Here is a 17,670-nt window from a genome sequence, read left to right on the forward strand (position 1 = left end):
AGGAGAATATCACAGCTGTACTGCGGGAGGACACCTCAGAGGGCTCATGCAGTGAGGCAATATGGGAGCATTTTGAGAACAGTGACCATAATTCAGTAAGTTTTAAGGTACTGTTGGATAAAGATAAGAATAGTGCTCAGGTGAAGGTGCGAAATTGGGGAAAGGGCAATTATAACAATATTAGGCAGGAACTGAAGAATCTAGATTGGGCCGAATGTTTGAGGGTAAATCAACATCTGGCATGTGGGAGGCTATCAAATGTCAGTTGATAGGAATTCAGGACTGGCATGTTCCTGTGAGGAAGAAGAATAAGTATGACAAGTTTCGGGAACTTTGGATAATGAGGGATATTGTGAGCCGAATCCAAATGAAAAAGGAAGCATTTGTAATGGTTGGAAGGCTGGGAACAGAAAAATCCCATGAGGATTATAAGGAAAGTAGGAAGGAACTTGCGCTAGGAGTCAAGAGGGCTAAAAGGGGTCACGAAAAGTCATTGGCAAAGAGGATTAAGGAAAATCCCAAAGTTTTTTACACATATAAAGAGCAAGAGGGTAGTCAAGGTTGGCCCACTCAGGAACAGGGGATGGAATCTATGCATGAAACCAGAGGAAATGGGTGAGGTACTGAATGAGTACTTTGCATCAGTATTCACCAAAGAGAAGGACTTGGTGGATGATAAGTCTGGGAAAGGGTGTGTCGATAGTCTGGGTCACATTGAGATCAAAAAGGAGGCGGCGTTGAGCGTCTTGAAAAACATTAAGGTAGATAAGTCCCCAGGGCCTGATGGGATCTACCCCAGAATATTGAGGGAGGCAAGGGAGGAAATTACTGGGGCCTTGACAGAAATCTTTGTATCCTCACTGGCTACAGGTGAGGTCCCAGAGGACTGGAGAATAGCTAATGTTGTTCCTTTGTTTGAGAATGGTAGCAAGGATAATCCAGGAAATTACATGATTGATGAAGGTAGGGCAGTGGATGTTGTCTGCATGGACTTCAGTAAGGCCTTTGACAAGGTCCCTCATAGTAGACTGGTGCAATATGTGAAGTCACACAGGATCAGATGTGAGCTGGCAAGATGGATACAGAACTGGCTCAACCATAGAAGACAGAGGGTAGCAGTGGAAGGGTGCTTTTCTGATTGGAGGCCTGTGTTCTGCAGGGATCAGTGCTTGGACCTTTGCTGTTTGTAATATATGTAAATGATTTGGAGGAAAATGGAACTGGTCTGATTTGTAAGTTTGTGGATGACATAAAGGTTGATGGAATTGCAGATAGTGATGAAGACTGTCAGACGATACAGCAGGATATAGATCGGTTGGAGGCTTGGGCGAAGAGATGGCAGATGGAGTTTAATCTGGACAAATGTGATGTAATGCATTTTGGAAGGTAAAATACAGGTGGGAAATATACAGTAAATGGCAGAACCCTTCGGAGTATTGACAGGCAGAGAGATCTGGGGGTAGAGGTCCACAGATCACTGAGATTGGCAATGCAGGGAGATCATAGTCAAGAAGGCATACGGCATGCTTGCCTTCATCGGCCGGAGCATTGAGTATAAATATTGGCAAGTTATGCTGCAGCTGTGTAGAACCTTAGTTAGACCACACTTGGAATATAGTGTTCAATTCTGGTCACCACACTACCAGTAGGATGTGGAGGCTTTGGAGAGGGTACAGAAGAGATTTACCAGGATGTTGCTTGGTATGGAGGCATTAGTTATGAGGAGAGGTTGGATAAACTCGGTTTGTTCTCACTGGAACGACTGAGATTGAGGGGCGACTTGATAGAAGACTACAAAATTATGAGGGGCATGGACAGAGTGGATAGTCAGAAGCTTTTTCCCAGGGTGGAAGAGTCAATTACTAGGGGACATGGATTTATGGTGCGAGGGCAAAGTTTAGAGGCGATGTGAGAGTGAAGTTGTTTGCACAGAGGGTAGCGGATGCCTGGAACTCGCTGCCGGAGGATGTGATGGAAGTAGGTGTGATAGTGACGTTTTAAAGGGCATCTTGACAAATACATGAAAAGGATGGGAATTGAGGGATATGGACCCCGGAAGTGTAGAAGGTTTTAGTTTTGACGGGCAGCATGGTCGACGCAGGCTTAGAGGACCTGTTCCTGTGCCGTACTTTTCTTTGTTCTTTGAATGGATCAACGGTGGAGAAATTTGGGACCATGTTGCTGAAAAATCCATGTTTATATTAAAAATATATGTGCATCAACTTGAATCAATATATGTGGCCCATTGTGAAATAAGTTTAATTGCATATTTTTCTCTTGACGTTTGCCTCAGAAACTATTAGTGTGGACCAGACTGTGGCCCAGGTGTTTAAACTCCGAGCTTACCAAGATGTCTATGTTAATATTGTGGATCCAAAGGTAAGTGTTGTGTTTTGTTTTATTTCCTCCACCCTGGATCCTCTTTATTGTTTTCCGACTTGCTTAAGCTCTTTCTCCAGGCTTTCTGCCAAAGTAGTAGTGGGAGATTAAGAAAAACTGTGCAGAAATTCTCCCTACTTTTGATGACATCAGATTTTTAACTAAACAGCCAGCTTTTCTTGCAGTTCTTTGAATCAATCTTCACCTTCTCCTCTTTAAAAAAAAAAAATCAGAAAATGCTGGAAAACTCAGCAGGTCTGACATCATTTGTGAAGAGAGAAACCGAGTTAATGTTTTAACGTCCAATATGATGCTTCTACAGATGATGAAATTTGACTTTAATAAAATATCTGGAATTAAAAGTCTAATGATGACCGTGAAACCATTGTTGATTGTCATAGTAATCCATCTGGTTCACTAATGTCCTTTAGGGAAGGAAATCTGCTGTCCTTACCTGGTCGCCAAGATGTGGAGATGCCGGCGTTAGACTGGGGTGAGCATAGTAAGAAGCCTTACAACACCAGGTTAAAGTCCAACAGGTTTGTTTCAAATCACTAGCTTTCAGAGCACTGCTGATTCACCTGAGGAAGGAGCAGTGCTCCGAAAGCTAGTGTTTTGAAACAAACCTGTTGGACTTTAACCTGGTGTTGTAAGATTTCTTACTGTGCTTGCCTGGTCTGGCCGACATGTGACTCTCAAATGTCCTCTGCAATGGAGGGTGATTAGAGATGGGCAATAAATACTGGCCCACCCACCAATGCCACACCCCGTATTTTAAGTTTAAAAAAAAAAATAGGACATGTTAAGTTGAAGGCAATCCATTGCCCATAATTTGCCGGTGTTTGTCTTTCAGAATTCCTCTGGTAACTTGTATAATGTAAATCATGTGGGAGTGTCTGTCATTTGTGAGTGTTTGTGTTAGAGGATCTAAGCTGGTTGGTGAAGCAGAAACCAAGACACAACAACATATCTTTGTTAAGAGAGTTTGGTGACTTACAGTTCCTCACACACACAGTGTTCCAACTATCACCTATTTGTGCTGTAAGGGCCCTTCCTGTTAATTCTCTTACTTCCCATTTCTTTATTTTTGCCGTTATATTTTTGATCCGTGGATACTTACTAGACATAATTCAAGCAGAGGAAGTGGAGAAACTCAAAATTTACAAAAGAATACACTGTGCTAGCCTTCAGACAGCAGAACTCAGACATTTTGGCACCCGGCAGATCGTTGGGACTCGGTTCGATTGGTTGGCTGGTGGCCAATGTATTGGCCAAAAGGCTGTATTCTGCCCGGTAACAGGCGGTGATTGGATTCTATCCAAGTGGGAGGGTTTTCAGAGAACTAAGGAAAACACAGTGGGGTTCTGGACACTCCGAGGAAAGGAGCTGCTCTGCTCCATCAAAGCTGCATAGCCGCTGTATTTCTGAAACTGCAGAGACCTGAATGAATCTCCAGTGAAAATCATTACAGACTGAAAGCAAAATCTTCGAACTCAGAGCCTAGGTTGAAGGAAGGCGTGCTAGAAGAAAACCATCTGAAACTAAGACTCTTATCTTTTTTATTTTATTCCCTCTGTGTTTGTTTGTCGTGTGGGCAGAGGGTGGGGGAGAGTTTAAGAGGGGGGGTGTTAGGAATTAGATAATTAACCTGTTGTATTTACTGCATTGAAAAAAAATTTTTTAGAGTACCCAATCCTTTTTTCCAATGAAGAGGCAATTTAATTGGTGGCTAATTCACCTACCCTGCACATCTTTGGGTTGTGGGAGTGAGACCCACGCAGTCACTGGGAGAATGTGTAAACTCAGCAGGGACAGTAACCTGGGGCTGGGATCGAACCCGGATCCTTGGTGGTGTGAGGCAGCAGTGCTAACTACTGCGCCACCGTGCCACCCCAGTATTTGCTGCATTTTTAATTATAGTTATTGTTAAAATTAATTGCTTAAATTTACAGACCTAGTGACTAGTTAGTGGGCAGCCAAGGGCTGTTCTGACTCTGGGTCAAGTGGGGCTGGAATTGATGCTCTCTAACCCAGGAGGTCACAACAGGCTCAAAGTACTTAATTAAGCAACTTTTAACTGTGTATCCCACCAATATAGTTAACCTAGAATTAATCTTTATGACAAGGTTTCACTGGATTTAGACAAATTCCATTTGTCATTATCAGTTTTCGGAAACTAGGTGTTTATTTGCAAATGTGCAACAGGTATAAATATTTCCCTGTGCTTTCTGAATATACAACAGGATGTTGCCCTCGATTTGGTGGAGCTTACCTTCAAGGACCAATACATTGGGCGCAGTGACATGTGGCGATTAAAGAAAAACCTGGTAGGTTGTAGATCTTTCATTACACTTCATTGTTGCCTCAGACCGCTCCAGAATTACTATTTTGGTGCGATAATCATATCATCCCTCAAACCTCGGTCCACCAGTTCCAAGCACCATAGGAACAGAAGGAGTCCATTCAGTCCATTAAATCTGTTCCCCATTTCAGTTGGATCTCAGCTGATCTGTATCTTGACTCCAAGGTAGCTGCCTTTAACCCTTCAGAGAATTTTACAGCAAAAGTCTTATCAATCTCCATTTTGAATTTTGCAATTTATGCCCCTTCCCCTCCTGCAAATCTCAGCAGATTCCCATTCTTGTCTGTGTGAAGAAATTATTCTTGCACCACCCCCTCCACCGACGAGCTCTAATGTTACAGTTCTGCCTACTTGTTCTAGACAGTATCTGTGGGGTGAATTCTACAGCCCCTTGGTGATGTATTTGAAGGTGATGGGTGTGTGTGGGAAGGGCATCATGTAAAATAAAAGTGAGTGGCCAGTCCACCACCTTCGTGCCTACCGCTGAGCTGAACTCTCAAATTCCAGGAGGAGGGGAATCTGCCCTTGGGATGATTGAGGCCCTTAAATTGCCCATTTTAGGCTTATTAAGAGCCTCCACCGCCATAAAATGGTGGGTGGGGGAGGGGAGGCAGAAGGAAAGTGGCCAGCCTGCTACTTTCCCATCTCTGGGTAAAAGGTGGGAAAGAAGAGGGATACTGGTGGTAGCACCCCATTTGCCCATCAGGAGCACTTGCTGAAGGTGGCACCTACCTTTTGTGCTCCCACCCCAACCCAACCTTTGGAATCCCCTCACCCACTCCCAGTCTAACCAATACGATGTTCCTTAGGTGAATTCCTGTGGCTGTAAGCACAGGGCCATTCTGGATTGAGGCGTAGCTACTGTTGCTTGCACACTTCCAGGTCACTTGTAATGATGCTCATGCATCTTGCTAATCCACGCTGCAGTTGACACTGGAAGAGTGTATTGGAAGCAGTGCTCCACCCTGTCCATCTCCAACCAATTGTAACAAAATTAGGGGATGGGATCAGGTTGATTCATGTTTATAAAGCGGAATGATTGTTTCTTTGATTTTGTAAGACTTGTCTATCTCTTCCAGGTTAACACCTGTGCTTATGTTACACAGAAGGTGGAATATGCTGGAATAAGGTCAGATTTGTAGTTCTGTTTTATTTCCAATCTAGAGAATAGATCCAGTGTCGGTAGTGGCATTGTCGGTGGTTGGGGTATTGTTTTGCCCTCCATTTTGCGTTCTCCATGCCCTCGGAATAAATACTGCTGGGCTCCTGACGTTGGCCGGAGTAAAGTAACAAAGTGTTGAAGTGGCCGTCCTCGGTGGGGGGGGGGGGGGGGGCTCGCTCATGCCACTTTATAGCCAGCTCCTGATACGTTTGGCACTGTCTCAGACGCGGGTAAGCAGCCATTGTGATTTGGGAAGAGCAAGCAAGGAAATTGCTGCCAAACCTTTATGAATCACTGGTTAGATCTTAGCTAGAATGTGGTGTACAATTTTTGGCCACACTTTTGGGAAGGATATCAAGGCCTTTGCGATGGTGCAGAAGAAATTTACTAAAATAACACCCGGGATGAGAGCCTGGAGAAGCTGGGCTTCTCCTTCAAGCAAGGAAGGTTATGACGAGATTTAACAGAGGCATGAAAAAGTAGGATGGATTATGAAAGATTAAATAAGGAAGCTGTGTTTCGACAGCTGAAGAGTCAGTAACCGGAGTTATAGTTACTGGTGAAAGAACCTGAGGGGAGATGAGATTCTTTACCCACAAGAACATGCATTTGTATAGCACCTTTAACCTAATAAAACACCCCAAGTGCTTCACAGGAGCACTTTATAAAACAGAATCACATATGGGGATATTAGGACACATGACCAAATGTTTGGTCAAAGGTTTTAAGACTAATTTTAAAGGAGGAAAGAGGGATAAAGAGGGAGAGGGGTTTCAGGAGGGAATTCCAGAGTTTACAATCAAGGCAGCTGAAAGCACCAATGCTGGAAAGATTAAAATCAGAGATGCTCAGGAGTGCCGATATCTCGGAGAATTATATAGCTGAAGTATGTTACAGACAGAGGGAGGGATGAGGCCGCAGAGACATTTGAAAACAAGGATGAATATGTTCAAATCGAGGTATTGTTTAACTGGGGGCCAGCGTAAGTCAGTGAGCACAGAGATGATGAACGAATGGGATGGTGCACATTCAGACCCAAGCAGCAGAGTTCTATGTGACGTCAAGTTGACAAGAGGATAAGAAATGGGCATTCGGTCCAGAGTGCATTGGAATAGTCAAGTCTGGAGATTTCAAAGGCTTGGATGGGGAAGTTGGGAGCAAATCAGCTATGATGGGGCAGAGCGAGATGGAGTAAGGAGGTGGAAGTAGGTGATTGAAGTGATGATGCAGATATGTGGTCAGAAGATAATCTTTGGGTCAGAGATGACACCAAGGTTGTGAACAAGCTGATTTAACCTCTGACAGTTATTACCATCCTGGACCAGACCCCAACAATGGCTAGGATATTGGATACAAACCCCTATATTTTATTTTAATTTTGTAAGACTGTGTGGAAAGATACCTCGCTCCAGTGATTTCATGCAAAATAGGGATATGGCACATTAAAACAAACTTTATTGCTAACACAGTATCAAAATATCTTCAACATCACACAAAATAACTTACAATTACCCCTTAAACAATGCTAATCAATACAATGACACAATAACCCTTGACTGCTATCTTTACTTCCACTCAAACAACAGAACCATCTCAGATCACTATCCACTTTTAAATTCAGTTAGCAGACCCAGGCATACTTGCTTAAGAGATGATCTTTGAGACTGTTTTAAGAGATAGATGTGAATCCTGTCAGAACAATGCAGGATCTCTAGCAGAAGTCTTCAGAAACTGTCTTCATGGTTTGACTTCCAGGAGCCAACTCCACTGCCTGTTTTCCTGCAAAATGCCTGATGCCCCAGATCCTCCAATTAGTTACATCATCTTACCAGGTTGAAACACAATGTTTCTAATTAAATACTCCACAGGGAACTCTCTTAATCCAAGCAAAAATCCATTAGCCCAAGTTTTTACGGTGCTTTAATTGTACCTCTGGCTCACAAGAAGCCTGGCTATCTTACAAACAGGATTTCTAAGGAACACTACTGCAGCAGTCATACACACGAACCCAGGCTTTTAACCCTTACTGCACCAGACATATATTACAATATATCTGAAGTTCCTACATTCATCACACAGTTGCCAGGAAGAGTGAAAATGTCAGTGGCGAGAGAATGGAGCTTTTGGCAGGGACTGAAGACACAAAAAAGTCTTTGGTATTTCCAGTATTCATTTGAAGTTAATTTCTGCTCATCCAGGGCCGATTGGGACAAGTTTGCTGATAGTTTAGGGGTGGTGGAGAGGTAGGGCTGCGTGCCGTCAGTCTAGGTGAAACCAGATGCGTTTTTGGATGATATCACTGAGGGGGCATTGAGAAGTTGGGGTGGGGAGGGGGTATGGCGAGAAAAGATTGGGGAATAGGTCGGGTGGCACCAGAGATAATGGTGAGGGAACAGAACCTATGAACATACGAATAAGCAGCAAGAGTAGGCCATTCAGCCCCTCAAACCTGCTCCGCCATTCAATAATGGCTGATCTGTAGGTGCTTCTCAGACATCACGTTCTTTGGATCTGGATTGCACTGCCTAAAAGGGTAGAAAGCAGATTCAATTTTAACACAGTGGCGGCACGGTGACACCAGTGGTTAGCACTGCTGCCTCACAGCTCTTGGGATTGGGTTCAATTTCGACTTTGGACAACTGTATGTGTGGAGTTTGCATGCTCTCCCCGTGTCTGCGTGGATTTCCTCTGGGTGCTCTGGTTTCCTTCCACAGTCCATAGATGTGCAAGTTAGGTGGATTTGCCATGCTAAAATTGTCTCTTAATGTCTCAAAGGTTGGGTTATGGAAATAGGGTGGGGGCATGGGCTTAGGTAGGGTGCTCTTTCAGAGGGTCGATGGGCCGAATGGCCTCCTGCACTGTAGGGATTCTATGAATCTATGGGAAGAGAATTAGTTCAGTACTTTAAGGGAATGAAAGACACAGGGCTATAGGAAATGAGCGGAAAAGTGCTGCTCCAATAAAGAGCTAGCACAGATATATTAGGACTGAATGGCCTCCCTTGAGTCCTGCTGCTGTATTGTTCCATGACCAGAATATTATGGGAAAGGGTAATGTTGGATTGTGCTCTCGAGAAAGAAAAATATTGATTTTGCAGAGTTATATTTGAGAAATGTTTGCCCCCTGCCTTTCATTGAATCCTGGCCGAGAATATCTACTTTTTCTTTCTATTTTGCTGCAGTGCTTCTTGAGTTTCAGTTATACTGATTACGATGTTAGTGATGTTTGTTTAATGCTTTTAGGGCACAAGCGAGTGAACTCTGGGTCAAAGGTGAAAAGGTTACTTGTGGATACATCAGTGAAGATAGCAGGGTAAGAATTTCTTCGTGACTGTGTTACATTCCCCTGCCCATATGCGCTGTACTCATTTGTAGAAGCCCCCATTGTCGCTCAAATTTTAAAATTCAATCTTGGGACCGGGGCATCACTGGCAAGACTAGAAATAATTGTCCATCTGTAGTTGCCCTGAGAAAATGATGGTACTATGCCTTCTTAGTGCTTCGAGGTTCAATGCAACTGAGTGGCTTACTCAGCGACATAGGTGGCAGTTACAAGTCAACCACGGTGATATGGGATTGGGGTCATATCTGGGCCAGACTGGCTATGGACTTCAGGTTTCCTTCCTAAGAGTCACGTGGACAAATGTGGCTTCATTAAGGAAAGTCAGCACAGATTTGTTAAATTGTGTTTAACTAATTTCCTGGGGTTCTTTGATGAGGTAACCGAGAAGTGTGATGAGGGAATGCTGTTGATGTGGTGTACATGGACTTCCAAAGGCTTTTGATACAGTGGCACACAACAGGCTTGTCAGCAAAGTTAGTGCTCATGGAATAAAACAACATGGATATGAATTGGTTGGGTGGCAGGAAACAGATTAGTGGTGACGGTTTCTCGGATCAGCGGAAAGTTTATGGTGCCTCCCCCGGGATCTTGATTGTATATTAATGACCTAGAGTTCAAAATTTGAGGGTATCAAGAAACCTGGAAATATTTGTAAAGAGCAGAGTGCTAAACATCAAATGACATAGACATGCTGATGGAATGGTAGACAAGTGGCAAATTAAGTTTAATGCAGAGGAATGTGAAGTGCTTCATTTTGGTAGGAAGAACAAGGAGAAACAATATAAAGTAAAGGGCACAATTCTGAAGGGGGTGCAGGAATAGAGGAATCGGCGATACATTTGCACGAATAGTTGGAGTCAGAGCAGGTTGAGAGAGTGGTGAATAAAATTTCTAGCATCCTGGGCTTTATCAATCAAGGCAAAGAGTACAAAAGCAAGGAAGTTAGGAACATGTATAAAACATTGATTTAATTTCAACAGGGGTATTGTGTTCAGTTCTGGGCGCCACACTTTAGGAAGGATGTGCAGGCAGAATTTGCAGGAATAGTTCCAGTGGTGGCTAGCACTGCTGTCTCTCAGCCCCAGGGACCCGGTTTCGATTCCAACCTTGGGTGACTGTCTGTGTGGAGTTCGCACATTCTCCCCGTGCCGAGTGGAATTCCGCCAGGTGGTCTGGTTTCCTCCCACAGTCCAAAGATGTGCAGGTTAGGTGGATCCGCCATGCTAAGTTGCCCCTTTGTGTCCAAATATTTGCAGGTTAGATGGGGTTACAGAGGTAGGGCAGGGAGTGGGACTAGGTAGGGTGCCGACTCAATGGATCGAACGGCCTCCTTCAATACTGTCTGGATTCTATGGGTGAGGAACTTCAGTTATGTGGATGGATTTGAGAAGCTGGGCTTGTTCTCCTTGGAGAAGATTAAGGTGAGATTTGAAAGAGAGATTCAAAATCATGAAGGGACTGGGCAAGGTAAATCGGAAGCAAATCGTTCTGCTGATGGAAATATTTTTCCACTTAAGGGACAATTTAGCATGGCCAATCCATCTAACCTGCATATCTTTGGGTTGTGGGGTTAGACCCACGCAGACATTGGACGAATGTCCAAACTCCATAAGGACAGTGACCCGGGGCCGGGATTGAACCCGAGTCCTCGGCGCTGTGAGGCAGCAGTGCTAACCACTGCGCCACTGTGCCACACCTAAGCAGGCACTAATTTGAGGTGATCACCAAAAGAAGCAATGGTGACATGAGGAAGATCTTTTTTGACACAGTGACTAATTAGGATCGGGAATGCACTTACTGAGATTATTGGAGACAGATTCAATCAAGTCCTTTAATAAAAAATTGGATAATTATTTAGAGAAAATGTTTGAAGGGTTAAGCAGGTTAGGTTGGGTTACGGGATAGGGCAGGGAAGAGAGCCTGGGTAGGGTGCTCTTTCAGAGGGTCAGTGCAGACTCAATGGGCCAAATGGCTTCTCTCTGCACTGTTGGGATTTTATGTCTATGTCTAAGATGTGTGAATGGGATAACATGGGGTGTGTGGCACGGGGGGGTGTTGCACTAGGTTAATTGCTTTTGCAGAGAGCTGATTCCGACATGATGGGCTGAGTGATCTCCTCTGTGCTGTAACCATTCTATGAAAAATATCATGAATGAATCAGTTGGGCCCCAGCTATGCTCCAGCTGAGGTCCACTCCCTAAGCAGAGTCTGAAATTAAACCTAGAGCCATGTGCCTCTTGTGCTTCATTCTCACATCATGTGTTGCAGTCAGCCACTGTGCCTCTGCGAAAACTGTGTTTAAAATCCTAATCCTGTGTGTCACTCACTGTTTGTGGAACGTTTGCAGCATTTGACCTTGCAGGCTGATTGGAACTATAATTGACCTATGCCAAAGTCTGGCCTTTTCTGTGAGAAGTCGGCTTGCATCTTTGAATTTGTCTATATACATGTTTCTGGAGCCCACCTCTTCATTCACCTGAGGAAGAAGCAGTGCTCCTAAAGTTAGTGATTCAAAACAAACCTGTTGGACTTTAACCTGTTGTTGTAAGACTTCTTACTGTGCTCACCCCAGTCCAACGCCGGCATCTCCACATCATGGCCATTTCTGGTTCCGTGTTTGGGAGCATCATCAAGAGTTGTTCCTCAGTGTGATATGGTTTGAGGGAATTGCAAGCTGGGATTTGGGAGCGAAGAATGCAAATCCCAACATAATCCAAAGGGAGACATTCAAGGACAGGAAGGCAGGACTAAAGGAGCTGGATTGAGGCTATTACCAAATTTACAGGTGTAAGAATTGGAGATCACGGCAGGAGATTTCCCAGTTGAGATTATATAATGATGGGAAAGGAGTGTTTTGAGTCTCTGACTTTGCGCACAGTGATAATTAGAAGATTATGAGTGCAAGAAAATGCTTACATTGTGACTAACATTATTGGTGTCCTTTTGAAGGTGGTATTCCGATCTGCCTCTGCCATGGTCTATATTTTCATCCAGATGAGCTGTGAGATGTGGGACTTTGACATCTATGGTAAGACGGTGTTTAAAGAACGGGAACAAATTTTAGCATAATTGAAAACAGAAGTCACGTTCTATGGCAGTACTTGCCGTGGCTGGAATTCTATTTCAAAGAAGTCCGTGAACCAAGGATTTTAATGTTCATGAATATGACAGACAGAGATCTTTGCAGTTTACATGGTTGGAGTGTGTTAATTTTTCACGCGCGCACACGCACCATCGCGCTGGTGAGCTTTGCTGGGAGAACTAGAGGAGTCAACCTGGCAAATGAACAACTCAAATCAAAATCGATTGGTTCAGTCTGTATTCTGATTCTGGCTTCTCATTCCTGAAAAGCTCAGTTGCTTTCAAATACTGAGGTAATATCGGTTCTCTGACAGGTATTACTGCTTCCTGTGTGCTTTGGCTGAATCTGAAACTGAACTAGATTATTTGCTTGGAAAACTGTTGCTTGTTCTGCAGTATGTGCATTGTGAGAAGAAATGGGCTTCCACCCCTTCCTCTTTCAATAAATATTCAGATATTTAAAACACCGAACTCTGTTTCCTGAATTCCGTTGAATTATTTTAAAAATCTTATGTAGCCAAATAATTACAGGATAATACTTTGCATTTGAGTATCATGAGATTGAAGATGTGGGAACAGAAGTAGGCTGTTCGGCTCATCGAGTCTGTTCTGCCATTCAATGAGATCATGGCTGATCTGATAGAATCCTTTTTGTCACAAGTAGGCTTACATTAACACTGCAATTAAGTTACCATGAAAAGCCCCTAGTCGTCACGCCCCGGAGCCTGTTCAGGTACACAGAGGGAGAATTCAGAATGTCCAATTCACCGAACAAGCACGTCTTTCGGGACTTGTGGGAGGAAACCGGAGCACCCGGAGGAAACCCACGCAGACATGGGAAGAACGTGCAGACTCTATACAGACAGTGACCCAAGCCGGGAATCGAACCTGGGACCCTGGGGCTGTGAAGCAACGGTGCTAACCACTGTGCTACTGTGCTGCCCACGTTGAATCCTTAACTCCACTTTCCCGCTTTATCTCCATAACCCTTGATTCCCTTACTGATTAAAAATCTGTATCTCCGCCTTGAACATATCAAACGACATAGCCTCTAAACCATCTGTCATAAAGAATTCCACAGAATCACTATCTGAGAGAAGAACTTCCTCCTCACCACTGTTTTACATGAGTGACCTCTGACATTATGGTCCTGTAGTTTAAAACCAGAATGATATCTTTCTCCTCCTCTTTGAAATGTTCCCAAGCTCATCATTATACAGAACCTGGTTGGGCTGTGGGTTGGACTGACGTATTAACAGTAAAGGTATTGGGCCATAGAGTGAGTTCAGCAGAGGTTTACCAGATGGGGTTGCCCTCTCAGGAGAGATTCAGGGGTCTAAGCCTAAGTTTAGGCGCCGAACAAGAGGTTGGCCTGAGCTGAGGAGGAATTTCTTCACACACAGGTTGTCGAATATTTGGAATTCTCTACCCCAGAGGGGTGTGGCGGCTCAGTCATTGAGTATATTCAAGATGGAAATCGATAGATTTCTAGGTATTAAAGGCATCAAAGAAGAACGTGTGGGGAAGGTGGCGTTGAGGTTGAAGTTCGGCATGATCTGATTGAATGGGAAAGGCTCTAGGGCCTGAATGGTCTACTCCGCTTATTTACTGTGTTCAACTTGTTTTACTATCTCTACCAGTGAATGAGGAAAGACAGTGAGCAGATTGCAGATATTTCTCCTCCTGTTTTACTGTTCTCTGACCACCCTCTGTGTTTCTTTCTCAATTAGGTGATTTGTACTTTGAGAAGGCTGTAAATGGTTTCCTTGCTGACCTATTTGCCAAATGGAAGGTAAAAAAATATTAAGGAATAGAGCTGAAAGTGGAAGATGGAATTAGTTTTGCATGTAGTACATATACAAAATGCCCATGTTTTTCTGCAATACACATGTATTAGAGAACAGACAGCGAATTGGCACTATATGTTAATGAACCATTTCATACCTGAATGTTCATCCTTTTTTTCTCTTTCGAAGTTCGGAATTGTTGATGGGTTCTAGCCCCACAATGTTGCCAGCCCCTGGTCCCTGCCTCCTATCACCCTGATAGTGTGAATCAGCAGGATTTCTTGCAGCAGAGCCTGGTTATGCCCTCACCGTAGTTGCCAATATGCGACGTACAGTTGGTGGGTGTATAAAATGGGCAGCCAGTCCTTTGTTGCCTTATTGGTCACTGGGATGTGCTCAGGGTTGTGGGGATTTGCATTCTTCGCTCCCAAATCCCAGCTTGCAATTCCCTCTCTTACCTATTGGTCACTGGGATGTGCTCAGTCACTGTTTGTTCTTCCACAGAGGCCTTGCTGAAACCTGGTACCTCAACTGCACGTAAACCATAACTTCAAATTCCTGACAGTTTCTGCAACCCACCACAGTAACCTTTATTCTATCGAGTTGATGGATTCTGAAACAAAATCAAAATGCTGCAGGTGCTGGAAATTGGAAATAAAAAATGCTGGAAATAGAAAATGCTGGAAATTTTCAGTTCAGTTCAAGCAGCATCTTTGGAGAGAGAAACGGTTAATGTAATCAAAATTCAAAAGTTTATTTTAATGAGTAGGGAAAGGTCCAGTGGAAATTAGAAACTTGGGGGTGTTGTCAGTAAAAGAACAGTACTGGAGAAATTATTGGGATTTAAAGGCGACAATTCCCCTGGACTCAATTGTTTGCCCTCTCGGGTTTTAAAAGAGACAGCTACAGAGACAATGGATGCGTTGCCTCGGAACTTAAGACAATTCCTTAGATTCTGGGAAAGAGGGAGAGAGAAAACACGTCCTGAAAGGAGGGAGCGAGAAAACAGAAATCTATTGACCAGATGTGGGTAATCGGGAAAATGCTGGGATCTATTTTTAGGGACAAGGTAACAGTGTGCTTAGAAAATCTTTTTTTTTTTTAAATTTAGAGGGCCCAATTATTTTTGTTTCCCAATTAAGAGGCAATTTGGTGTGGCCAATTCACCCACCCTGCACACCTTTGGGTTGTGGGGGTGAGACCCACGCAGACACGGGGAAAATGTGCTTAGAAAATCATAATATGATTAGGCAGAGTAAACATACAGTTATGAAAGGGAAGGTGTATTTGACAAAATCTGTTGAAGGGCTTTTTGAGGTTGTAACCAGTGGTGAGTATAAGGGGGATAGCAGTGGATATGGTGTATTTGGATTTTTGAAAGAGATTTGATAAGATGCCACTCGAGCGATTGTTACGCAAAATTAGGGCTCATGATATTGGGATTATATATTGGCATGGGTTGGTGTACTGGCAACAAAATGGACATAGGGATAAACGGGTCATTTTCCAAGGCTGTAAGTAGCAGGTTTCTACAAGGATCAGTGCTTGGCCTCAAATATGCATGAATAACTCAGATAAGGAGATCAAACGTAATGTATCCAAGCTTCCTAACGATACAAAGTCAGGGCTGGGGAGAGGAAGGTGTAGGAGGATGCAATAGACTGCAGAGGGATAGCGACAGGTTGGATGAGTGGGCAAGAACATGCTAGTTGGAATACAATGTGGGCAAGTGTGAAGATATCCACGCTGGAAGGAAAAATAGAAAAGCAATTTTTTAAAAAATGCTGCGGAACTGGGAAATGTTTACATTCAAAGGGACCAGGATTTCATTGTATAAGAAGGTTACCATGCAAGTGCAGCAAGCAATTAGTAAAACAAATGATATGTCAGCTTTTATTATAAAGGGATTAGAGTACAAGAATTGCCTTGCCGCAATTGTATTGAGCTTGGTGAGACCACACCTCGTGTACTGTGGGGCCGGTTTAGCTCAGTTGGCTAGACGGCTGGTTCGTGATGCAGAGCAAGGCCTACAGCGTGGGTTCAATTCCTGGTTGAAGTACTGGCTGAGGTTACTAATGAAGGCCCCACCTTCTCAACCTTGCCCCTCGCCTGAGGTGTGGTGATCCTCAAGTTAAATCACCATCAGTCAGCTCTCCCCCTCAAAGGGGAAAGCAGCCTATGGTCATCTGGGTGTATGGTGACTTTACCTTGGTAGTTTTGGATTCCTTACCTAAGGAATGATATACTGGCCTTGGCGCAAGTGCTGTGAAAGTTCACTCGACTGACTGTTGGGTCGAAGGGTTTGTCCAGTGAGGAGACATTGGGGAAACTGAGCTAATATTCCCAGGTATTTAGCAGAATGAGAGATGATCACATTGAAACCTATAAAATTGTTATAGGTTGTTAGGATGTTAGGATGTTTACCTGCCTGGAGAGTCGCGAATTAAGAGGCACAATCTCAAAATAAGGAGTCAGCCATTTGAAAGGTTGTTAATCTTTGAAATTCTTTATGCAGCGAGCTACGGTTGTGCAATTGAATAGGTTCAAGACAAAATAAAGAGAGGCTGGTTCGGCTGCGGTTGTTATGACTCTGTGGCTTATATTTTTGGGTACTAAGGAAATAATGGGATACGGCTATTAACATGGAATTGAGAGGGCAGTACGGTGGCGCAGTGGTTAGCCCTGGGACTACTGCGCTGAGGACCCGGGTTCGAATCTCGGCCCTGGGTCACTGTCCGTGTGGAGTTTGCACATTCTCCCCGTCTTTGCGTGGGTTTCACCCCCACAACCCTAAAAGATGTGCAGGTTAGGTTGATTGGCCATGCTAAATTGCCCCTCAATTGAAAAAATAATAATTGGGTGCTCTAAATTTAAAATAAAACATGGAATCTCAGCCATGATCATATTGAATGGAGCAGCATGCTCTAGGGGCTGAATGGTCTACACCTGCTTCTGTTTCTTAAATTCAGTAACATTACTATATTGGGCAGCTCCTCACTGAGTATGCTTAATGATGTAGCAGGCTAAATGAAAATATTAAAAAGTATTCCTTGCTATGCAGATATATGCTACACTTTTCCCTCTTTAAATTTCAGGATAAGAATTGCAGCCATGAGGTGACAGTGGTTTTGTTTTCCAGAACCTTCTATGATGGCAAGTCAATAGGTGAGTTGGTCCTTTGGTTAGTGGCACTGTGAGGCTCCGATTTACAAAATGACCAAAGATGGCATCAACATGCTTTTTCTAATTTTAAAAGTCGTTTAGCCCAGAAATTCACACTAGTGGCACATTGGTTATCATTTGCCGCAACGTTGGAAGTGAACTGCAGAGAAATCCATAATTGGTTCAAGCGCAAAATTAAATTTGCATCCAATTCTATTAAACCGTTCCACTGTGTGAAGCCTAAGCCCTTGATCGATGTTGCCGTGTTTGCAGTTCATTATTTAGCCTTGCTATTATGAAAATGAATGTTGTGGGTAAATTCAGCCAGAAGTTATAGAATCTGTAATAATTTTTTCATAGCCATCAACTAGAGCACATTGAGCAGAAAGGCATTT

General features: G+C 43.6%; 1 protein-coding gene across 7 annotated transcripts in view; it reads left to right on the top strand.

Moving 5' to 3' along the window:
* depdc5 (DEP domain containing 5, GATOR1 subcomplex subunit) overlaps positions 1-17,670 on the top strand; it is a 265,638-nt gene that overhangs the window by 10,660 nt on the left and 237,308 nt on the right. For all 7 annotated transcript variants that reach the window (XR_011940662.1, XM_072498598.1, XM_072498564.1 and 4 more), the window contains exons 4-10: positions 2,294-2,379; positions 4,623-4,706; positions 5,821-5,870; positions 9,146-9,215; positions 12,195-12,273; positions 14,057-14,118; positions 17,209-17,278. Coding sequence is in view for 6 of the 7 variants with exons in the window: in XM_072498598.1 (XP_072354699.1) it covers positions 2,294-2,379; positions 4,623-4,706; positions 5,821-5,870; positions 9,146-9,215; positions 12,195-12,273; positions 14,057-14,118; positions 17,209-17,278 (501 nt within the window). In the remaining variant the exon portion in view is untranslated. The remainder of the gene's footprint in view (positions 1-2,293; positions 2,380-4,622; positions 4,707-5,820; positions 5,871-9,145; positions 9,216-12,194; positions 12,274-14,056; positions 14,119-17,208; positions 17,279-17,670) is intronic.

This window comes from Scyliorhinus torazame, chromosome 1, assembly GCF_047496885.1.
Source record: "Scyliorhinus torazame isolate Kashiwa2021f chromosome 1, sScyTor2.1, whole genome shotgun sequence".
NCBI classification, from domain to species: Eukaryota; Metazoa; Chordata; class Chondrichthyes; order Carcharhiniformes; family Scyliorhinidae; genus Scyliorhinus; species Scyliorhinus torazame.